The 25,296-nt window shown below is 38.9% G+C and overlaps 2 protein-coding genes across 2 annotated transcripts; one reads left to right on the forward strand and one right to left on the reverse strand.

The window, feature by feature from the left end:
• Positions 1-9,903: 9,903 nt before the first annotated feature.
• Positions 9,904-12,629, reverse strand: LOC107836631 (OTU domain-containing protein 1-like). Its single transcript, XM_016673177.1, has one exon. It carries the CDS (start codon positions 12,353-12,355, stop codon positions 11,135-11,137), a length of 1,221 nt encoding a protein of 406 aa, XP_016528663.1. The 5' UTR covers positions 12,356-12,629; the 3' UTR covers positions 9,904-11,134.
• A 3,195-nt stretch (positions 12,630-15,824) lies between these two features.
• Positions 15,825-22,885, forward strand: tgif1 (TGFB-induced factor homeobox 1). Its single transcript, XM_007555612.2, has 3 exons — positions 15,825-16,429; positions 19,164-19,393; positions 21,267-22,885. The coding sequence occupies exons 1-3, from the start codon at positions 16,333-16,335 to the stop codon at positions 21,921-21,923; spliced, it is 984 nt and encodes a 327-aa protein (XP_007555674.1). The 5' UTR covers positions 15,825-16,332; the 3' UTR covers positions 21,924-22,885.
• The last annotated feature ends 2,411 nt before the right edge of the window (positions 22,886-25,296 follow it).

A 25,296-nucleotide genomic window follows, 5' to 3' on the forward strand; every position in this document is an offset into this window, starting at 1 on the left:
ATTTTATGAGACAGATGCTGATAAAACAGTAGCACAGTGCTCATTATTCTCAGCTGAGCACCAGCAACTTACAAAAATAACTTGACAATTTTTCACATTTTGTCACACTGAAACTAAAATCTGCAATGTACTTTAATGGAATTTTAAGCAACAGATCAACATACTGGGTGAGTTTTCGGAATTGTAAATATTGAGAACTGAAAAGAAAGGGATATGTGGTTTGAAGATGATTTACAAAGTGTGATATGACAAGTGTGATACGCATTTGAGTTCAGACCCCCTGAGTCAATATTACCACTAATTACAGTTGCAAAACATAAAGGTATGTCTCTACCAGCTTTGCACATTCTTCTCTGCCCATTTTTCTTTGTAAAATAACTTGGCTTCAATCAAATGGTATAGAGAGTAAATTTTGTTAGAGACTAGCCTAGATGCGGTAGAAAAGAGACTCTGCAACCAGTATGATTCACCATGGGGCTTTGTGTTTGGTGTGATAGTAAATGTTAATTTTCTCCCATGCCTAATGTTTTTCATGCAGGCCAAAAAGTTACGTTTTAGTTTTACCTGACATAAACACCATTTCCACATGCTTCCTGTGGCCCATAAATAACTTGTGGCAAAATACAAACAAGACCTCTTACGGATACCTTCTTGCCATCCACCCATAAAGGCCAGATTTGTGGAATGAATAACTAAGAGTTGTCCTGTCAACAGATTCTTCCTCATAGAGGGGTGTGAATATTTCTACAAACTTTGAAAACTGACTGCACAGTTATGATCTATTTTGTGTTAGATAGCTCAGTTGTAAGAACACCGAACTTTTAATATGCGGGCCCAGGGTTCAAATACCTGTTCGTGTGGCATTGCTTGTTTCTGACACTGGCACCTAAGCTTCCCTCTCACACACCGTCTCTTTGTGCACTTCCCTCCATGTTTGCACTCTATTTCTAGACTGTCACATCAGACAAAGTCAGACAGACTTCCTTCTAAGTAGCTTATTGTTATCTCTGGTATTAATGGCACTATTATATCCTCATTTGTTATTCGCTTCAGATAAAAGTATATGCGGAATGTATAAACATAATTAATCACATAAATTCCCTGCAAAATACATTGAAGTTGATAGCTGTGACATAAATGTTAAAATGTTCAAAAGGTATGAATATTTTTGCAAGACACTGGATCATCCAAAGCAGACTTTGAGCAGCTGAAAGGGATAACTGCTGTATATGCAGTGCAGTTAAAATCTTCTCAGCACTTTCTCAATGTATTCCTCCCACAGCCGCTATGCTGTTACCGCACCCAATCAGTGGCGTCCCATCCAGTTACACACACCCGCCCACCCAAACCTCCCATTTGTCATATTGACAGGAGCGGCTTGCGGTTATTGACTGGGAGCAGGCTGACTTCAAATTCACAAACGTAGTTATCAAATTAGATACAAAAAGCAAAGTGTGTGGAATGTTAAATGATTGCTGTCTGAAGGATTGTGTTTGCCAAGTGAGGTAAATAATATGTAACCTAATATGTAACCAGGAGGAGCTGTTTAAATGAACGGAAGTTACAGAGTAAAAGTGTTCATGCTTTTGGTTTCTCTTATACCTCCTATAACTATGACTTACTTGTCTTGGTTTTCTGTTGGGTCATTTTGATTTGTGACAAGCTTAGAATGTTTATTTTGTATTTTTCTTAATTGTACTGTTCTTATTGTTTTTCATTTGAAGTTTTGATTTTTATTGAGCCCAACAAAAGTCAGATACAATGATGGTGTTAAAAAGCATTAAGTTTTTCTGTAACCTTCTTTTTAAGTTCTAGAGTGTGTAAATGAACCTTTCGTCTGTGTTTGGTTGAAATGTTTGTTACCTTGTGGGTGTGTCTTTTGTGGCAGCCATCTTGGGAGCCTGCTAAAAGAGGAGGCCTGCCTCAAATCAGCTCTCATACAGAAAGTGCAGTGACAAGAGCTGGAGTTTGTTTGGTTTAAGCTTAAAGAAATTAAAATAATGAAATGATTTGTAAATTGTGCATTTGCATATAGAAAATGTATACTGTATATGTATATATAGATATATTTCATTCCAAAAAGTATATTTATCAGCAGAAGGTCATAACATCTCATGGCTCATGATATTTTAAGTAAAGGTCAGAAAGGCAATCTTTGTCAAGTTTACTATTTGCAGCCCCTAAACCTCTTGCTAGGTCAAGAGTGATTTCACTTATTTATCTGCAAACTTGGAATTTTCTTATATTATTTTACGCTGGCTTGATAAGTGTGAAGTTAATTTTGACATTTGGATGGACTAACTCCTCATGTCCTAATGTCAGTCCTATTTCCTATCAGAACTATTTAAAACAACCTAAAATAAACCTAACTCTGACAGGAGTAGGAATAATTATGATCTCAACTGATCAACAGATTAAATCGTAAAGCATGCTTAAAATACTGTTTTACAAACTCATCACTACCTTTGTCACAGGCCTGGTGTTTTAAATGTTGAACATTGTGACAATCTGCCTTTCTAGTATTCTGATGAGCTGTTTTCTAATAGTTTTTTTTCAGCAGAATAGTGCATAATATGTGTCTGACAGCATTGTGTGGTTCAGTCCCCATGAATTGCTGGAGTGAATTTGACTCATTAAAATCAATAAAGATTGCAGATATTAATGCTGAAATAAGAAAACTTCTCAAAGAGTACAACAACACAATTTATTTTAGTACATGCCAGGAGTGTATGGGGAAAAAAGTCAACCATCTAAGTTTAGAAAGGTTTGATGTATCAAAGAATTAATAGAAAGGAAATCAACTCTTTGTGTATGTGTGCATGCATGCATGCACATGTGTGTAATAATAGCTGACCTCTGCAGCAGTGACTGAGATCTTCTGATCAATTTGTGAAGTCATTAAACCCACCAAATGTGGATGAAAGATCCAGTGTTGTCAGCATGGAGTGTAGAGATAAGCTTTACACGAGCTCCATTATCAAGTATCGCCATACAAGGGTGTGTATGCGGACATGAATGCAGATGCACACTTTGTGTTGAAAATCAGCGCAAACCCTTAAAAAACCTGGCCCATTTTCTCCTCGCACACCTATTTGGTATTTTCCTTTGAACATGACCTGGCTGCAACATCAAACGAGAGGCTATTTCACTTCTAACTCATGTGTGCCTAAATCAGTTTTTTGCTCACATTGCTCCCTAGGAGAAAAAAAATGAAAAAGGAAGCTTAATCAGGGGGTGTATCATGCATGGTTAGTGGTAGAGAAGGGCATATGCAGACTGTGATTACATCCTAAGTTTTAACACCGAGACAAACTGTCTCACTTCACAAGTAAAGAGGAGCAGCTATTTCCAAAGCACATCTTGTGGTGGATGAATAATAACCCTGTGGAGAGCTGTGCAGCCCCTCTGGGTGTTTTTATTTTAACAGAGAACATTTTCTTCTGTGTTATCCGACCTTAGATCCTCTGAGATGACTATTAACATCGTAGGCATGTTGGTTGTTTCTCAGCTGCTTCTACATGTGACAAAAAAGGAGCCGATTCCATTCATCACTTGTTGCTGCCAGAGACGACAAACTACATTATATCCGACTTATACCATTACACTAAAATGCATTTCTTTAGCTACTCCATCATGTCATCTTCTGGAAGGAATTCATGCAGGGGAATGGTTTAGAGAAACAAAACAAAACAAAAATGAAAAGAAAAACATCTGTCCCTTCCCTACAACACCAGTATCCCACTGTAGGAGACACTGGAGCCTCCAGCAGCGGAAGAAGACAGAGGAGGGCGGCTCATTCATCAGGCATCCAGAGCCTCATCAGCCAGCTAGATGGAGATGATGGCTCTACCAAGACTAATTGCAACCAGAGGAATATGCTGCATAACAAGTTTCACTCCCTCTTGTCCACCCCTGTTGTGTTTCTCTTTCTTCTTTAGTCTTGTAAAAAAATATAATAATAAACTTCCCTCCCAATGTTTATCTTCATTTCTCAAATAAGACCTTTATTCAGACTTGCCTTCCTCACACTTGCTGACAGCACAAAATGTCACAAGTCAGGGTGTAGTACATAATGTTGTTTTCTTTTTCTGAGATAATATACACTTTTGAATATGCCGTGAATTAAATGACAGTCAGAAAAAATATGTCCACTTTTGTCAACTTCTAAGCTTTAAAGTGTATTTTTAAAAATAACTATTAGAATAATTTAATATGTTACTGATTTATTACTAAGTCAACTATGTTTTTGGAGAAACCAAAGCTGAAAAAAAAAACAGATAGGAGAGAAATTCCCCTCAAAAAAGAAACCATTGTACAAACAGGGACACTAAGGAGTGAAATGACCACTGTTGAAAGAGGGGAATTCATAGCACTTCTTTTTAAGAAACATACGGGATATCTGAGATATGATGACACAGTCATGTGAAATTACTTTGAGCAGAAAGGGAACAGCTACTCAGTGGAGTCATTTCCTTTCTTACCAGGTCAAACAATTCAAGATGTTTTTAGGGATGTCCTTATCCCACCCACAGAATTGAACCGGGGTTGCAGTCAAAGCAATTTAAACTGACTGTATTAGAGATTTTTACTATGCTTTGATTTTATGTCAAAAAATGTCATGCTGATGCTTTACACAAATAGCATACTCAGCATGAGCTAGGCTTGAATTTACTACAGAGGGTAGTTGCAATCTAGACCATGTTATACTAATAGAATACAGTTTTTTCTCCTTTACTGCGTTTTAAACCTATGAGGTTTCCAGGTGTATACAAAGCACATGTTTTTCTTTCTTAACTTGTAGTATTAACTTAGTTATTGTACTATTAGATTGGAAATTAGTATGCCGAAACTTAACTGACGCTCATTGGCATTTGGAACATAAAATCTTAATTTGGAGATCCTTTGCTATTTCTATCCCCCTAAAATCCTATTTAAAACACCTTAAAACCACCTCAAACTTTTCTTAAGCATCAGGGGAAATGTAGTGGGTTTTATTCTTTCCACTACTTCACTTTTTCTTTTTTTACCTTTTCTAAGAAAACCACTGGAATGCGGCTAATTAAAACAGGAAGTACAACAGCATGCTGTCCACGCTTAATGCTTTTTTTTGCTCTCTAGGGGAACTTAAGGAACCCTTCAGGGACATGTCTTTAATTAAGAGTAAAAACAGCTGTTTAGCATTTTCAACAGCTTGCAAAGTCCAGACGGATCACCTCAAATGGTTATCAGATGCAATCATCCTACCAGATTTTGCTATTTCACACTGTACCTAAATCACCAGCAGCTAAAATGAAAAACAGTGAATGATCCATCAATAGCAGAATATGTCCGAGAAACATAAAGCTTCATCCTCACCTTCATATCTGTTTGATTTGTTTTCACAGAGAATTATAAGATGCACTGCCAGAATCTCAGCTCAGCTTCTGAAGATTAATGTAGACACAAACACCATCTGCTTTAAAGAGATGGTACATAAGTGTACTCTGTGTTTATGTTTCCAACACACATTTTTACCATATTTCTGAAACTATCATGCAGGGACTAAAGGTGACAACATGCAATCAAGTTTATTGCTTGTGTACTAGGCAGTCATCAAAAAAGTAAAGATTTTTCAACAACGTAAACAAATAAAAATCTATTTATTTACAGTTCTACGTTTTCATTATCTTGTGCCGAAGTTATGTATCTTGTCTTAGAGAGACTTTGAAAATATCATAAATCAGTACAGACTGATAATTTCTTAAGCAAAGCATCTTCAGTAATGTTCAAATCAGGGTAACATACTCCAAAAAGCAGACTAGAACAATGAATTGTGAAGCGGGTGCATTACCGTTATTCGTGTGATCATATGTTGTATGAGCATGTGCATCAGAACAGAAGAAAATGAAGACAGTGAAATTCGACCCCATGTCACCTGCCACAAAGCGGCAGAAAAATGGATCGGCTGAGTCAGAATGTGTAGTTTGTTGCTGAAGCTGCTGTTGTGTCCTCACACACATCAACCCCACATGGCCCACATGCAATCTGAGTTCAACCTGCACACAGCATCAGCACTTCTACCCTCTGCAGTCAAAATGAATGACCTAATGACTTAAAAAAAAAAAAACTGTATATGAAGTGGTGATAAATTGTCACAAATGCTTCTAGTGTATCACAACTAAAAAGAGACCTACCCACAAAGGACTACAGATGCACTCCTCAAGCGATTTGCAGTAAACAGGCAATTTTCCAACCATGTCCTAACTCACTTGTTCTGTCACTCAACCTGTCACTATGGAGATGGGCTCAGTTTCTCTGCCATAGTCCCTATGCTGCAGTACGCAGCTACAAAGAAAAGCATAGATGGGTCGCATCTAATATCACAGAGAACAAACCATATTTGTACTCCATCTTTAATCTTCTATTGTTGATATACTATGGTCTGACTTTGTTGATACTCAAAAGATGGCGGCTATAGTCAGGTCATCCCTAAATGCTCTACAAGGTCAGCGACAGCTTAAGATCAGGCATGAGAACCGCTCGACTTCATGATAGGTGGGTCTGACCAGGGAGGAAAAAAGTTTGTAGCATCATCGAAAGGTCAAACTGCCACCTCAGATGAGTGTATTAAAAGGGAAGCACATGGAATAATCCCAGTGATGCCCATGCTCAAAGGATCACTAGCGATGTTCACACTGTAAAAACCAACTGAGGTACGTATATACAATAAATTTACTGGAAACTGTTCTTCCCACGTCATATTACAATTGAGAATGTATTTCTGTTCACAGTAAATTATCTCACAATATATACTGTAATAAAATATATATTAAGTATTTTTTTAAAAACTGTCATTATGTTGTGACATTATAATATGAAACATGTATCTGTGAAAAAATAAAACTCTCTCCCTTCTCCCAGGGCTACTACTGCCACCTGCAAAAATACCAAATTACACTGGCATCAGAAACAACCAATCAGAGCCAGGAGGAAGGTCTTAGAATTGTCAATCATGCCTGTGTACATGCTGAAGAATTGTGACTTAACTTGAAACAAACTCACCAACATTGTAGATATATATACATTTTAAATGTTCAATGTTTATTTTGTAGAAAGGACAATTATTTATTTAACTTTGTTGGTGTATATTGTTTCAAAGCTGTATATAAAAATCAAACCACGTTCAAATTTACACAAGAGTCACATTCAGCCAATCACACTCAGAAATACACACATATTTATACACTGAAATGTAGATTATTTGGGGTTAAGTGTCTTGCCCCAGGGCACAATGACATGTTGAGGCTGGAATCAAACCTACAAGCTTCCGATTGTAAGAGAACTACTCTACCCACTGAGCCACAGTCACCCACATCAAGGTAGGGTATACATAGCAATAACAGTGGGGGTTTTTGTAAGCAAATGGATATAATTCATTCAGATCAGACTATCACATAAGCCACTGTAGTGTTTTAAATAAACTTGTAGATGTCAAATATCTGACTAAGAGGAGCTATTTATTCCTAATGGTTCTGATAAGGACACAATGTATTTTCCAAAATGAGAGATGAGGAAAGAAGGGCACTAAAAACTGATAAAAACAGCCACTGGTTGCCAGTAAATTAACACAAATCCCTCATGTTGTTATTGCAGTGTATGCCTATCACAATTTCTAATAGCATGAGTAACATATTAGTGAAAGTAATGTTGGCTAAAAAAAATATTAGTTTTAAGAACAAAACGACCCTTTAAAATGCAGAATTTTTAACATGACTAATAGGAAAGTTTGGGCTTTTTAGGCAAAAATGTGCTATAAAGTTAACTAGCAATGTTAAAGTACAGCACAGCTGTTTCAGAGCTAATTAGTTGTTTCAACGGTTTCATTTAATACTGGTAATGGAATAAAACGTACTTTATCAAAATATATATATATTTTTTTCTTACTGGCAAATTTGGGGCTTCCTTTGTGCTCACTCGGAGGAAGGTCCGCGAACTGCACCCGGTGTCCCGACATGTCGGCTGTTTGTTCCTCTGAATCCGCTCCGTAAACTTCCCCAGTGTCGAGGTGGACCGTGAGTTCTGGCGCGTGGGGATCCTTCACAGGCGCACCACGCGCGACAGAAGAGCGTCAGTGTCCGTCGGTGACTTTCTTTCTCTCTGTGCGCTGATTCAGAGCCAGCACAGTAGCCTACTGCAGAGAAGGAGTCCGGTCTCACCTGTCTTCCTCTTCTCTGCTCTTCTCTGCTCTGCTCTGCTCAGCCTGCCTGCTTGTTTATGATCCGTAGGAGAAAACCCAGGCGCCAGAGGAGCCCATTCCTCTTCCCGCATTAAAGAGAAGATTAAAACTTTCTTCTATGTGCCTCTGTGACTGCATCGTTACGTCACTATTGTAAAGGTTTCAGGTAAAGGAATATAACATTAGTAACAAAATATAGTTAACTAAGCAGCAGTTGAAGCACACATCACAAAACATGGCATTTTTATGTTATTGTTAGGTTGTTTCAGAAAGAAGTTAAATTTTTAAACTAAAATGAAAATCGTAATATGACGTGCCTAAATGCACACTTCAAAAATATACAACATTTTACTATGACTTGTGCTTTGTCCGCTGAGTTAATAAAGAAGCCCTGAGTATCCCTACATTTGAACAAAAAGAAAAAAAAATACTGCATAACATTAAAGTAATTTTGGAAATATTAGAGTTTAGAATGCCATCTAGTGGAAGCAAAGTCAAACTGTTTTTTTTTTTCGTTTCTTTTCTTTTTCCTGGCATTGTGGCAGTTTTTCTTGGATGCAAAAAAAAAAAAAATCAAGGGTCATTTCCTGTACTCCAAATAATTTACTGAAACAAACCATGATGGAGGTATTTCGGAAACATTTCCAGGAACCTTATAAAAATAGATTGGAATGTGTTGCAGTAAGACTAAGGTATTTTTTGGTTTTGAAAGTTGTTCTCCTGCAGACTTTGCTTTTAAAATCCTTACTTGGTCATAAGATTCATAGATACAGATTACTAGTGAAGATCCTTTTATAACGTGACAAAGTTTGCTTCCTCCATCTATTTCTGTTTATAAATCCATAGATGTGTCATGTACTGTGTGATGCACAAATATTCACATCTCTAAACTTTGTCACGTTACAGCCAAAAAATGTATTTTAATCGGATTTTATGTGACAGACCAACACGAACCTAGCACCTAACTGATGTGGAAGCAAACTCATGGTTTTAATTTTGTTTTTACACCAAGTTCTGCAGTTGGACCTGAATAATTGGCTGTCGGATCATTGTAAGTGACACCGTTCAAATGGAGTCTTTGTACTACAAAGCCTTTCAGATAATATTAGCAACAGTACATTAGGAAAAAAAAAATGTTCATTTGTAGATAAAAAAAAAAAGCAGGAAAATGAAATCTATTTTTTATATTTTATTCAGAAACAATCCAAAAAATAAAAACAAATCCATGAAATTTATAGAAATAACTCAAGATCATCAATACACCAAAACTTAAGTGTGGTGGGAGTAGGCATGGACTGAATAACGGTGTGAAGCAATTCTGGTTTCACAAATTCTAAAACGTACTGTATTATGTGCCTACAATTTATGGTTGTTTTAATGACAAGCCAGATAAAGTGCCAGAGTGACTGGAATTTTCTCCAGTTGTGTGGAACATAGACTCTCTACCGCTACCCCTCCCCCACATGCTGCTGCTCGTCAGCTGTCTGAAAAAAAAATACACCTTTTACGTGCTTAGAAAAAAAGAAAGAAACATGATTTAAAACAAAAAGAGAGAATCCACCCGTCACTCTTACGGTACTACATGTTTGCTTTAAAACTACCGCAAAACTAAGTTGGCACAATTTATATCTTTGTATATGCCAATGCATTAAGATAAAAAAAAAAGATAAACAGTTATATCTGTAGTAATATATTACTTCAGCAGCAGTAGAAAAGTTTTACTGATCTAAAGAAAACCAGTTAGAACATGTTATACTTTTCGTTAATGCTGTGCTACTGCGGATAAAACGTGGTGAGAATCCAATAACCAACTTACGCCTAGTTGGAACTGTTGTGCAAAAGAGAGAAAACAGATTTTTTTTTAAATACAAAGATAAAAAAAATAACATACTGTACATACGTAAGAAAATGCAATCTAAAATTCACTGCATTTCAAACTGGGTTCTTACACATTTCAAAACAAAATTCCATACATTTCCCAGTTCAAATGGACAGTTTTTTCAGCAGTCTTTATTAACATTTTGGACATTTGAATATAAAACACTAATGTTGAAATGGGTTAAATAGTTGTCAGTTGTAGGTTTTGCAAGTCATGAAAATTAAACTGGCTTTATTTTTTGGAATGCAAGGTTTCACTACTTTTTTGTGTGTCTGGACTAACTGGGATCAGCTCCATCTTAAAATCTATAATTGATTTCACAAATAAAGATTGGAGGATCTCTCATAAAATGTGGGCTCTTTATATTAGATGGAGAACTTTTTTCAAGTTTATTAGGGTTGGTCAAAATCATCCACTTTACAGTTGCCTGAAACCTAAAAAGTAGTGAAATGGTTCTTTGTGGGGGTTTGAGATACATTCAGTCAGTGAGTCAAAAACCAAACATAATAATGGGTAACATTAAAATGTAGTTGTGATGAAGCAAAGACAAAGCAAGCCATTCAGACATAAAAACACTTCAATTTTTTTTGGCATTTTTAGACGATTATCCTCAGGAAATAGAAAAGGAAAAGTCAGAAATCCAACAGTTTTCTAAGTGCTTTTTGTACAAATTCCAGACTGCATTGGAGCCCTGTTAAAAATGTGTGAACTGTTGCAGAAATGATGTCAAAAGTATAAATGGTCGGCCAAGAAAAAGGCAAATAAATGTTGTACACTGCAAAAATACTGAAACTCAAAGCATCACTGATGTCAACATAACTAAAATCATCCAAAAAAAACCAAAAAAAAAACAAGCATACATCCTTTCAAACTCCAATCTGGACGTTCTGGTATGTAGAAAAACTCAAGTCTGTGCACCGCACTTTGTTTCACACATAGAAATCTTATAAAAAATAATTTAAAGCAGGAAGAAAGTCATCAGAAGAGTCTCCATCGGTCATTCTGTAAGAAAATATGTCCTCCGTCATACAAACTTTATTTCAAACACAACCATTTTGTTCTAGGTACATCTTAGACAGCGAGGCTGCCATAGATTTTGCCAGCTCCTCGTCCCGCTTCCTCTGCATGTGTGATTGTCGACACCAGTCCTCATACTCTGGGTTGGGGAGACGCTTGTCCAATACGACATCGTAGTGACCATTGCTGAGCCAGCTAAGCCAGATTGCCGGTTTGGAGGGGTCCTCCTCCCCAAGATAGTGCACCATGGTGGAAACAGTGGAACTCTCCAGGCTGCCACCAGTCGTAAGGTGGATGTTGACATTCAGCATTTGACTCATGGCTAGGAGCTCTGGATACCCAGCCCAGGCACCATCCTGCGCCGCGTTGATCAAGAACTCTCCAACGTCCCCCTCAATGATGGGTATGAACTCATCCAGGTGGTCGGCGATGTGGTGCACGGTCTGCTCCCGCAGCTCCCCATGCCTTGCTTGGTCTCCGTATGTGGCTTTGCACACAGCTCTGTACAGGCAGTTGCCATCTGGAATGATGTGGTACCTGTACTTGTGTCTCTCCTGGAGGTACTTGTTCTGCCTCTCCACCTCAGCCAGATACCTGGTGACCTTATCGTTGATGTCCCCTGTTTCTTGGCATCTCTGCGGTGGAGACTCCTGGAGGACACTGAGCTCAAAGGCCTTGTCCTCTTTACGAGATGACCCCCTGGGAGAAAGTTCTTCAATATCCACTGAGGCAAATCCATTCCTTCTGGAAGATGCCTGGGAAGAAGTTTCATCCTCGTATGAATTCCTCATCGTCCCATTGATACTGCTGCTCCTAAAAACATGATTCCCAGGAAACATCTCATCAGTTCCGTTGCCCAGATGATTAACCATCTCCACCATTATATCTGAATCACAGTCATTGCAGAGCTCATTTTCACCTCTTTGCGACTTGTTCTTGGGCTTCTTGATAATGTGAACCGGTACAGACCTTTCCACTCCATCAGGTCTACGGATTATTATCTCAGCCGTCGATGTAAAGTGAACTGGCCTCACCGGTGAGGCTTCGTAGCAGGAAAATGCTGGCATGTTTGTCTCACTGCCGTTAGTCGCTGAAGTTGTGCGCAGTCGAAGTTGTCCGTCGACCTTAGAGGAACTTTGCGTCGCCGCGTTGGAGTGTTCGGACGCCGGAGACAGATTGACAGTAACTTTCCTGGACCTGGACGCCCTCGGGTAGTGTGTGAGAACGCTGTTGTACAGCTGCATGTTTGAAACGCAGTCCTTTATAGCGGGCGAAGCGGCCGTGCCGTTACGAAAACATGACAACAGCGGCTAAAAATACATTAAGACCCGTGTCATCGGTAACAACAGCGGGGAGCTGTTGGGAAGGTCTCCATGGCCCCCAGCCCCCTTATCAGCAACACGCAGAGACGACGACACGCTCCAGTTCGGGCTCTTTGCGTCATTTGCAGACAGGGTGCCTCCCTAATTTTAGAGTTGAAACTGCAGCTGGACCCTTCTGGTTAAACAGTCAGGCAGGATTAAATCACATAGACTTCCCTTCGAGATTTTCAAGATAAAATTACATTAAACAAAAGTGTCGATGTCTTTTTCAAGCCAGCTTCTAAATACTTTATAATATAAAAAAACCAATCATGATTTGTGACATAGAACAAGATAACTACAGTCAAACATGCCAGCAGATAAACACACAGAAAACTGTCTTGTTGCTTCAGAGCCTGGACAAACTGTCACAATTATTAGAAACTAATAAAGGAGAACGTCCAGCTGTCAGTTGGTGATTTTAAGCCGTAAGTTATAAAGAATCACTATCACGCCATTAAGTTCATTTCGGATTGGCCTCTTCAAAGCCTGAGCAAATACAAATACGACATTCATACTTTGAAACCCTAAAATGTTCCAGAAATAAAACAAATATCCAAAGAAGAGTTACTCCAAAGTGTTATGAAAAGCCCATCAACAGTTTTCACAAATGCTCTCTGGCAGCTGCTGATGCTAAGGGTTTGTGAAACAAGTTATCAGGTTTGGAGGGTAATAACATTTAATATATTGGTTTGGTTTATTGCCCTTAATAAATTAAATCCTATTCTGAAAACATCTTTTTTCATGTATGTGAAATAACACTTTGGGGAGCATTTGAGGTGTGCTAGCAAAGGGTTCCTAAAGCAGATTAGCACACAGAAAGAGGTTTGTATGATTTTTTCCCCCTCCCTCATTAATTCAGTAAATAGTCATTCAGATTCTTTTTGTTTACATTGCAATAATAAAATGTAACTGGTAAATGTATTTTTTCCCCTCAAATGTATCTCTGATAAATTTAAGTTTTCATTGAAAAAACCCACATTTGACTTGACTGCAATCTGTCTAAACATCGAAGTCAAAATAGCTATTTATAATGTGACTAATTAAGAGTTTATATTTTAGCTACTTAGCAAGTACATGCCCAGGAAGGTGACAACATTTTTGTCGTAAACAAGTGGCCCAAACGATTATATGTAAAGATAAAGTTTTATTTTGAAAGGACCCATTTGCCATCCGCTTTGTTTTGTCACTAGGTGACTTGACCCATCTCCCTGACATCAGTGCAAGTCACAGGAGGACACTCTTTTTTATTTACAGTATAAGGAAAAATAACAATTAAGAAAGAAAGGAAGAAAAAGAAAGAAATAATCTTATGAGATTTGGACGTAATAATTGTAGATAGTCCATTTGTGGGGGGACACAATAAATACAACCACAATAGCTGCAAACAAACTACAAATTATTGAATATAATATTTATATTACTGTATTAAGTACTAATATTATTATGACATTTTTCAATTGTATTTATTCTTGAATGACAAAAGGCTATAAGCCTTTGATATGACAAACTTGTTCATATGCCTATATTTAACGCCTGGACTGCTAGACCTTCTGGAGATTCCTAGAATGTGACTGCTTTATATAGCCTTTACCTCATAGCAGTCATGTGGTTACAATTCAAGCTGTTACATGTTCTGATGAATTGATATCATCAGAGCATGATATAGATCATCATGTTCTGATATTTCCTGAACATGCATTTCCTGAAGCACGTTCAGGAAATATTATGCTTAGTAATAAATGGAGGTAATTATTTAGTCTGTAGAATATTCATGTTCTGACAATGACAATGACAACGCAGGTGCAACAATGTACTGAGAAAGATTTATTGATGATCAAGTGTGGATTTTCCTTCTCCTTCCTCTTAGCTCTAACCAGGCCCTGCCGAAGAAAAAAAAAAACCCTACTCTCAAATGCTCCCACCACCAGCATGTTTCATTTTAGATATGGTGCATAGAAGGAACCAGGTGGTGTAAGTCTATGTTTACCACAAATTTCAGGTTTGTTTAGATCAAATCATAACACCTTCATCCATGTGTTTGCTGTGTCCTCTACATGGCATAGGGACTTTCTTTTAACAATAACATTCTTCTTGGCAGTCTTCCATAAAGTTGAGCTAGGGCCCATATTTGTCCCTACCCAAAGATCCCCCCTCCCTCTAAGCTCTGGATCTCTACAGCTGCTCCTGGATTATGATGGGCCCACCTACTGTTTGTCTGATTAACGCTGTCCTTGTCCAATCTTTCTGCTGAGGTGGATGACCATGTCTTGGTAGGTACAGTAGTAGCATAGTTTTTGCATATTCAGATGATGTATTGAGCAGTGAACTGTTTGATCATAAAAGCATATATTATTTTTAACCTAACCCTGACCACAGTTTTTTTTCCCTGACCAATCTCCTGTATTCTTTCGTCTTCATGATATTATTTGTTCACTAATAAGCTGCTTCCACACGGATATTAAACGACGCAAATGTAGACGCTATTTATTAATTGGGTGACTTCTAAAGGCAATAAGTTCAAATTCATTTTAGTTAGGGACATCACTGAACAAAAATCCACCACAGTTTTTGAAATGACACAATCTGGAAAAAGTGTAGGGCATCCTTTTAGCCTCTAGTAAAAGTGTAAACAGATATCTTCAGTTGATATGTGGGCTGCAATGAGATATTTAAGAAGATTTTCTTTTTTTTTATAGTTGAAACATGTTATTTTATTCTCGTATTTATGCATATGGGGTTGCACGGAAGCATCTCAACTGCCAGAGGGAGCTCGAGGACCTCAGGTTTTCCTCATATTCAAACATAGAATCTGTGGCAAAACAAACCACTAGAGGGAGACATTTTCACCTCAAAGATGGAACCCAAGCGGTTGTTTGGAACAAATTCATGCAAACAGCCGATGCCACAGCAGCTGTCGCAAGGTTGTGGTCCGCATACAAATGAAGGCATCGATCGTTTCCCTCCCCATCGCCGTCCTTGTTGTTGGTTTCAATAACCTGAACTGGCGCACTATAACCCTCCAGCTGCTGCAAGGCGGGGTCAATATGTCACTACTACACCCACGTCTGGAGGTTTATACTAGGAATGGTAATAGTATTAACAAATTTAACTAACATTCATTAATTTCCCGTAGCAACACGACAAAATGAGAGAGGAAGTAGGAGTAGTAGGAATGATTTAAGGTACGTTATATTGTCCAACACTAAATAATTGAACGGTTTGAACCCTAATACGCATAATAGGATCACGCTCTTAAAAAAGCACAGCCTTTGGTAGTAAGTCCGGAGATAAAGCTACAAAACACGTTCTAGATTTTTTTTTCTCTTTTTAAAAAAAAGAGGTTTTGCCTAAAGGCAAACCGTGTTTGTTTCACTCAGTTACTGCCACGAGGTCCGCAGTGCTCCCTCCGCCAGCCTGTTTTGTTTTCATTCCGATCTCCCTCGATGAAGAAATAACATGCTTTCCCAGCATATTGTTTTCAAATGTGTGTGTGCAAGTTATTATGCATTTAGGGGGAATTATGCAGTAGTTAAAGCCTTACGAAACCGTATGTATTCATGTCAGTGGAACAAGCCGTGCTGATGTCAGAGATTTTCTTCCCCATGCAGCTCAACATGGTGGGAGGATCTCTGCGTTGAGTCACGCAGCTGTCAAAGATAGCTGTCACCCAGTTTCAGGATCAAACACACACACACACACACAGAGTCAACGAGGAAAACGGCTTTGAGAGCCGAAGGGACGGAGTGGTCTCAGGTAAACCCCCACCACCACCTCTACTTTCTTTTTTATACCACGATTCACAACAGGGACCAAGAGAAGAGAGACCAATATAAAACATATTTTAAAAAAGAAACTTGATGAATAAGGATTTTCCCCCCCTGGGATACACACTGAACGGACGAAAAACAGAGGAATTACTGGGCATTTTACAAACGGAGATGAAGACGAAAAAAGGTAGGTGGGATGTTTTGGACGAGATTGTTGTAGAAGAATATATAAAAAACGTTTTCCCGTTACTGGGAAAACGGTAGACAGAATGATTCTCCTCATATGCAAACCATGCAGTCCATTGTTTCCTTCTCAGACATGACAGGGGGCTTTTCTTCCACCATGTGCTGGCGCGGTGTCAAAAGTCGATATGCTTGTTTTTCACTCACCGTTTAAGATTAGTTACACGTGTGTTTATGCTACTTTTGCGCTATCCTGTGTTTACGTGTTTTCATAACGAAGTCTCGACCTAAATTGAAAGCGCAAAACGTTAAAACTTAAGAGGAAGACACCATGGTTTTGTTTTTTGTACCTTTGTATTTAGGCATGTTTCATTAAATAAGTGACGAAGTAATGCAGTGACGATAAAAGCCAAAGTTGGTGGCACTATTGTTGTGTTCGCGAGTTTGTGACGTTTTCACAACGTGCTTTCGAATAATAAAAAAAATCGATACCTTGTATCTTTTCCGTCTTAAAGAGACAAACACATTAAGCGGGGTTTTAAAGCGTCTGTAATCAGAAAGTAGGCTAATGTTCTTATTGACCTCATTGTTGGGAAGTTGGCTGTTGCCTTGTTCGTGGACCTCGTGGTGCAGCTCCTTCACGCAGGCACACAATAGAAACCATCTTACAAGTTGTGTTAAACTTACTAAACCAGCGACTTGAATGAGTCTGAACACTTTTCTGATCATTCTGATTAGTTGTAAGTTTTAGGAAGGTGTTGAGTTCACCATAAAGTATCTCTTGGCGAGTGGAAACTTTTCAGTTGGGTACAAAGACGCACGCAGCCCTTGGGTTCTTTTGTTTAGTCTGGAGACGCTGATTTGCAACAGGTCTCCCCTCCCCCTTTCCCCTCTTCTCCAGCCTACGTAATTACCTCATCCTGTTGGGAACTTTCTTGCTCTTTTCCCACTACTTTGTTCTTATGCAGACCTCTTAAACCTCATCTATCCTCTGAATTTTCTTACATGGCTCCCTAAGCTGTCCTGGTGTTAATATTGGTCTAAATATCACACAAGCTACTGGCGAGCTGCTTCAGAAGTTAATTACAGAAGAGGAATTTTCCAAATGAATACTTCTGCTGAAATGTAGTTTTCAGTTTGCTGCCAGTCAGGGCAGGGATTATATACTCTTATCAATATGTTGAAGTTAAATTTGAAGTTTTAAAAAATTCCATGTACCGTTCTTAGAGTTTAAAGTAATTTGCATGAGATGCCAGGGAAAGTCCCAAAGCGACTGGAGTTTTCTCCAGCTTTATAGAGCATAGCGTAACACAGCACTGCCCCCTTCTGACCTGTGGCTGCGTACTGCTGGTCTGCTGGCTGAAATGTTTATTTCTCTAATTTACAAAAAAATACTTACTTGGCTGCTTCGGAATATTTCTAACTGGACCAGCAAGAATTTGCAGGTTTACAGATGCCATGAGGGTTCGTAGTCCTAAAGGTGTTGTATTGTTCCAAGTAGATATTCTTTACGCAACTTATTCACAAATACAAACTTAAACCTCGAACCCCAAAATTGTCAGATGTAATGCCTCGTCCTTTGTTTTTGGTGTACTTCAATGACTGCTATTTGCCGCCACCTACAGGCATAGTTGGTGTGACATTTGGATCACTTTTATTTCATATGCCTGGACAACAAATATTGCCATGTTTACAAAGAATCTTTTAGAAAACACAAATGGATAGAAAAACATTCTCACATGGATATGGCTTGAAATTCTTGAATTTGTCAGTCAGGCGGACAGTCATGGTGTAAAAACCTAAGAGGTGTCACCCGTCGCTCTAATGTAGAGCTACGGGGTCTAACAAATGTCAAAATTAATATCAAATTGTCATTTACAAACTACTGCAGATTTACTGGGGGTTATTAATGGTTTAATTTCATGTATAAAAATAAATTAGTCGATGCACAGATTAAGGGAGCAAAAATGCATGTTACCGATCACACTCATTGGATGCAATAATTAGTTTTTTGTTAAAACTGAAAATATTTCTAATGTATTGCCTCAATTATTACAGTTTTTGTAGCATTAATATTGCTAAAGTTTGCTTTCTTGTGAAGATCACATACCAGCCTTTGGCCTAGTCAGCATGAGGAATCACTTGTTTTCCTCCACCAGAACCGCCACTGACACTGCAAGACAACTAGACCCACCATGTGGTTTACCTAAGATGACATAATAAATAAATTTTGGGGCTGACAGCAGAGAAATTCCTGGAATAAAGGGGTTAAGTATGTTATTTAGTCATGAGAGTGACTTTATTGATATGTCACTCTCATGCTGATTCAAAATCCCCCAAAACCTTGTTTGATAATGACTAACATTGAAAGCAGAACCTTCTAAAGCAGAACCTTCTAATCTCTTTTTTTAAAGGCACCGCTCCTTACAGAATCCCTTGTAAATGTTCCTTTCCCTTCTGTTTGGTCTGTTTGTGAAGGCAGGGCTTTTTAACTGACACAGCATCAGGCAAGCCTTTGTGACGTCCCCCCCTCCTTCAATCTCTCCCCCTCCTCTTTTTTTCCTTCTCACATCCTCCCTCCCTCGCTCCTTATATGAATCACATGGCTGAACTTGACAGCTCGCTTCTGACACATCAGCTGCCTTCCAGACAGCCTCTGCGGGACTCGATGAAAACAGGATAGGCTCTTCTCCCCACCCCCCGTCCCATCCTAATGTGCTCTCCTTTTCTTGTTTCAGGTCTGACAATGCTGTCGGGGAGCGAGACGGATGACGAGGATAGCGTTGACGCCCCCCTGGATCTGTCCTCGAGCGCCGGGAGCAACGGGAAGAGGAAACGGAGAGGGAACCTGCCCAAAGAGTCGGTCCAGATTCTTAGGGACTGGCTGTATGAGCACCGTTACAACGCTTACCCATCAGAGCAGGAGAAGGCCCTTCTCTCTAAGCAGACTCAGCTCTCCACGTTGCAGGTATGAAGTGAAGTCACATAAAATTACCAAAGACTTGCTGCCAGTAAACCATTAAAGTAAAACAAAAACACCCACCACTGTAAAACTTGAGAGGAAACAAGCGTGAGCTTTACTGACTCATATCCTGTCAAGATGGCAAACGCAACACGTCAACAGTGAATTGAAGGTCATCCAAACCAGCTTGACGTTGCAACACGAAAAGTGTATGAGGCAACGTGAGTAAACTCACTCCCTGTGAGTGCTGCGGGTTTGGCTAAGAGACATTGGGCAGGAATTTCCCTCCCTCCAGCCTCGTTCCATCCCAGCTGTCTGGGAACAATGCATAGTCATTTACATAGTTAGAGTTACAGGCCTCCCCGAGCCAGTTACAGCTAGCCTAGAGGGGTGAACAGAAAGAGGGGTGGGACAACGGTTGTTAATAGTTTGACAAAGGAGATTAGCTCTTATTGTTAAACTACATAATTTAAAGGGAGAGTTGAGGATTTTTCAAGTTGAGTCATAGGTAGTTAATGTGCTACTCGCTTAGCATTTTTATTCAGCATTAATCCAGATAAGTTGGCTCCCTACACTGACGTTCAAGAACAGGATCAATGATCAAAAGCGAAGTTCAACTGTCTTTAAAATTACAAAAAACTACAGTCTCATACAGGTTTAAGTGAATACTATTTTACAAAATTTTAATTCATAGTTGATTTTGTTTTGGTTGGCTATTTACAGACAAGTCTCATTTTTGAGGTGGTGTGTAACCAGTGAGCTTCCTGATAGAAACTGCAGTGTAAAATAATACAAAAAGAAAAAAAAAAAAATAAAATGTAATTCACATAAACGCCCATTTTCTCAATTATACACTTTATCTCTTATAAAGAAGTGGCTGCATATCTTTTACATGTTCCTTCTCAGGATGCGTTTCACTGAAGAAGCTCATTGGTGATGCACAGGATTCAGACAAGAATCCTTTAATTCTTGTCTGAATAATCATAGGTAATTTGTGAATTTAACTGCCTAATGATAAAATAAGGGTTAAAGGTTCATAACATAGCATTTGCTTTAGCCACTTTGTTTTTGAGATAAGAGTTGTTTTTATAATGGCAACAGCCTACTTTGATCTTGGCCTCTCTTGGACTAGCCATTAGCTATTTCTTTCAGCGCAACTCATTTGGACTCATGCGAATTAAATGGTGCCAGTGGAATTATGGTGCATGCTGTTTGTGCTAAGTGTAGTTTTAATGTCTCCAGTGAGAAATGCAACAAGAAGTCCTCCAGAAGTTTGCAGTCTCCCTAGTGAAACTATGGTTTCTAGTGAAACTAGGGCTTCACTAGAAACCATAGTGAAAGTTACAGGGAATAAGAGTTGACCTTTTGATGGTGTGCATCTGCTTAAACAAGTGGCACACAATATGTTCCTGCAGTGTTGAACATGTGAAATTTGGAGAAATACATCATCAGCACTTTTAATGCCAATTCAAGTTGGTGCCACAACAGTAAGTAAAACCCAGTGACTTTCCTGCTTGTAACTAGAGTTTGAAGTGTTGCGTCATTCCCAGAATGATGCAACATTCCCAGTTTTTATGAGACAATCGAATGCGCCACCATTTACTTCTGGTCTTGTATTAACTGCTAATCCTTTAAAAAAAAAAAAAAAAAGAACCTTTAAAAAGTTCCCTCTCTATGAAGTCTAAATTTAAAACTTTGAATTTATAAACTCTGCACTTCTGCAGTCCCAGAACATGTGGCGTATAGTAATTGCATTTTACCCACTTTCATCAGTTCTTAATTTGTGAAAAGTTTTTGTTTTGTTTTGTTTTTAGGTATAAAATAGTAGACAAACATGCAGCTTTCTCATTAAAGTGACTTCTGTGCTTGTCTTTTGCAGGTGTGTAACTGGTTTATCAATGCCCGGCGACGACTCCTCCCAGAGATGCTGAGAAAAGATGGCAAAGACCCCAACCAGTTCACCATCTCCAGGAAAGGGAGCAAGGCCGGCGACAGCTTCTCCGACAGCTCCCAGTCCCCGAAACACAGCAGTCCTGCCGCAGGCGCAGAGGAGGCCTGCGACAAACGCGCCTTCCACCCTTCTAGCTTCGATCCCAGCATTCCCAGCGTCCTGAGGAAGCCTGTGTCCCACTCCATGTCCTCTCCGGTCTCCTCGTCTCCCTCTCCTGGCCTCATTCCAAACCGGCCCTCTGTCATCTGTCACACCACTGTCACCACAGCCTTGCAGGCCAGCCCAACAGCCTCCCACCCTTCAGTGCCAGGAATGAACTGCGACAGGGCGGCTGAGCTGTTGCAGTCCGTGCAGGCTCAGGCGATGTTCCGGTGCCGGGATGAGGGGCCGCTCTCTGCCACCACCACCATTCTCAGCAGCACCAGCATGGAGGGCAACCTCAGCCCCCGCAGCGGCCTGTTCAACACCCCTCCCCCGACCCCTCCGGACCTCACACAGGACTTCAGCGGCTTCCAGCTCCTGGTGGATGTGGCCCTCAAACGGGCTGCGGAGATGGAGCTGCAAGCCAAACAGCTGGTGTCCTAAAGGAGAAGAAGCAGGGGCAAGGGGTCGGGAAGGAGACTGACTTTGCGTCTCGAATGTGGAACTCCTCAGTTCAGTGACTTTTTTTTTCTGCTGCACGCAAGAGAGAACAAAACCACATGAAAGCCTGATCATTTCTATTTTTGGTATACCAATCGACATGATGAGGATGTTTTTTTTTTGTTTTGGTTTTTGTCATTTTAAAAAACTGTATCAAGGTGCCTTGGCTGTAAGTTTAGTCATTTCATATACATGCGTATGTATCTACATGTGTATTTTATTTGCACACAGGGACCAAAAATGTTATCAAAGAAATGCTGCCTGTCTTTATGTCTTTGACTTGTACTGAATATCGCCGTAGAGGGATGGAGCAAGAGCTGGATGATTCAGACGGGTCGCATCCACACTCATTTATGGTTAAAAACATTTCAGAGTTCCTGATTGCTCTGCCTCATTCATTTGCACACTAAAGGCAGAAAAAAAGGTCATCTCAGTGTCTTACACTTTGCTCTTGGCATCGATGAAAAACTTATTCACTACTGTAGTTAATGTTTAACTGTTTTCATAAGTATAGTTGTGATTTTTGTCATTTACTTTTAGCTAATTTTAAAATAAACTTTTTTTATACTCTTATTTTCATACCAAGGGATATTTTTCAGATGATCAATGTAGCAGGTTCTTAGACTGAGCCTTCACCCTCACCGTCACTCAGCGAAAACAACGGCCAGTGGACTGTAAAGTTATAAACACTACGTATTGCTGTTTTACAAACTGAAAGACAATTTTTTTTTAATGTTTTTATTTTATTTTGAAATCACCAAAAACAAACATTTTCACCTATAATAGGATCATGTGTACAATTGATGTGACACAAAGCCCAATGATGTGATTTCTCTTCATACTGTGCAATGTTTGTGGCAAAAAGTGGTCACATGGGATTCAAATAAAGTTTTGTTTTTTCTAAATATTGATGTTCGTTTTTTTTTTTTTTTTTGCGATAATTCCTTTTTGCTTAAACCACAAATTGTCATTGTTGAAGAAACCTGTTATGGCTGTGCTGTATCCAGACAGAATAACTTCGACAATAGGGTCATCTCCATGCCACGCAGCACTGAAGTACTAAGAGATGCAAAAGTAGTCACAACCAAATATTGACTCGACATACTGTAGAGTACACTCGTATTTTTTAGTCGGCTAATGATTCCATAAAATATGTATCGAGTCTGAGATTTTTTTATTTTTTTATTATTATAGTTAACGTACCACCTGTATACTAAGAACCACACTACAAACTGCCCAATAGAGGAGTAGGGCAGTATACAAATAAAAAAAGGTTACTTAAACTTAAATATTAGATTTTTTTTTGTAGCCCCCCCGCTATCAGTAGAAGCGAAATCAAGTCTTGGGAGATATCTACTGAATTAGACATTAGCTACTTATATTCTTTTAACAAAACCACACTTCAAAGATTCACAACTATCTCTTTAATAAGCATTTACTCTCCTGTAAATCAAATTTTAATTTGGAGATTACATTTTCTACCCTTTCAAAGTAGGAAATGGCTACCTTGAAAGGGGTAGGCTTTGAGTTAGACTGTTCTGTAAATAAAAGCAGGGAATTAAGAAGCACAGAAACAGCGTGGCACCCCTCATCTTTCTTTCCACAGGCATCCCAGGGTGTGAGAGGTTTTACGACAAGTCCTGTGAATTAGCATAATCCTGCATAAATTATCACAGAGCAAACTGCAGACGTCAACAGTTTCTTGCCAGCGGGGGGCTGGTGCGTCTACATCTCAATGGCTCACAACAGGCAGAAAACGAAAGCTTGAACTGCATCATTCTGATCCCGCTGAATACTTTCTATCAATGGCCTTATCGAGATTTTGTTCATTTAACTTCAAAATTAATATCTAAAAAAAATATATATATACATCTTTCACAAAAAAAAAAAAAAAAAAAAGTGAAGCTTATTTAGGAGATTATGATCAGTCAGCATCATACCTGTAGTAACTGTCTATTGGGACACAATTTAAATTCTGAAATATAAATCTCAGAGTTGAAAGTCGGGAAAAATTCAAGTGTCACCAAAGAGTGACTTCCAGATTGGAAAGTCAGCAGTCCCTGGGGTCCCCGAGGTCAACATCCCAGAGAGCTGGTGTACATCAGCAACATTGTCAAAATAGCTGAAAGCTCATTTTTTTCCCCCCACTCCAGCCAGCTAAAAATATATTTCTTACATGTTAAAAACAATTGTTTGTGTTAAAACTTGTCTTAATTCATGTAAATGCTATTTAAAAAATGTTTGAACTGCCACCATAGTTGCATTAGATGGATATCGACTAAGTCATGATTATTTACAATGATTATTTGCCTGCAGAAAAAAACAAAAATCCAAAATATCATTTGATGCTTTCTTTTTCTTTTTTTATAGGATGCGTTTTACCGTTTGTTCCACACTAACTACCACAGTCTCCAGAGTAAATAACCACAGACTCCTCTATAAATAACTAAATTGGAAGGTTTAGTTTCCAAAGTAGCCCTCATATAAATTGTTGCATTTTTAAAAGTTTCCAGTCACTTAAACATGCCATAAAACTGGAATTGTATTGACCCATTAGCTCAAAAGCTAATTTTTTAATCCATTATTTCAAATATATTAAACAAATGAATTCCTCTTTTTCGAAGGATATAAATGATGCAATATTCTTTCTTTAGGTATGGGATATTAATTTATGTCTGGAGCTTAATAATGGACTTGGTGCATACAGCTCTTGGAAAAGTATAACAGCAAACACTCAATTCTAGAGTGGAATCATGATTTTGCATGGCAAAGAAAAATCTCTTCTTGTTTTTAGTTTGCTGTTGATTAGAGATTAGAGATATTGGTTCCTGCGAGATCTCAACTAAAAATGCCTGGAAGTGTTTTAAGTCCCAAATGCTCTGGTGTAAGTGTTTACAATTTTTTTTATGCTTTCTAAAAACTTTTACACCAACAAAAAGTTTAAGGAGACTTTCAGGAACAGTAGGTACTAACCACCAAGTTGAAGCATGCATATGGTCAAAGACCTTTGCCCAGGGTGCACACAAAGACAACATCCTCCCACAACCATCACAGCACAAACCCCTAACCCCAATTGTGACCACCGAGACCAACGTGCCTCCCTCTCAGCATGACTGATGTGCGAGTGACAAATCACCAGAAGCTGCGCTGTGTACGGGAGCATCAAGGCTAAACCGAGCCCGAGAGTGCCGTCTAATTATGGGGCTCTGCCCCTGCGGAAGGGGAAACGCCCAAAAACGGCCTACTAATCTGCTTAATTATATTCCAATTGAAAACACATGTGGAGACAGGGAAAGAAGAAATGAACCCAACAAAA

The sequence above is a fragment of the Poecilia formosa genome, unplaced genomic scaffold (assembly GCF_000485575.1).
Source record: "Poecilia formosa unplaced genomic scaffold, Poecilia_formosa-5.1.2 Scaffold71, whole genome shotgun sequence".
Lineage (NCBI taxonomy): Eukaryota > Metazoa > Chordata > Actinopteri > Cyprinodontiformes > Poeciliidae > Poecilia > Poecilia formosa.

Excerpts from the sequence above, each read along its gene's own strand:
- tgif1 (XM_007555612.2), top strand. The coding sequence starts at position 16,333 with ATGAATAAGGATTTTCCCCCCCTGGGATACACACTGAACGGACGAAAA. Across the intron at positions 16,430-19,163 it reads GGAGATGAAGACGAAAAAAG|GTCTGACAATGCTGTCGGGG; the intron begins GTAGGTGGGATG and ends TTCTTGTTTCAG. Across the intron at positions 19,394-21,266 it reads CTCAGCTCTCCACGTTGCAG|GTGTGTAACTGGTTTATCAA; the intron begins GTATGAAGTGAA and ends TGTCTTTTGCAG.
- LOC107836631 (XM_016673177.1), bottom strand. The coding sequence starts at position 12,355 with ATGCAGCTGTACAACAGCGTTCTCACACACTACCCGAGGGCGTCCAGG.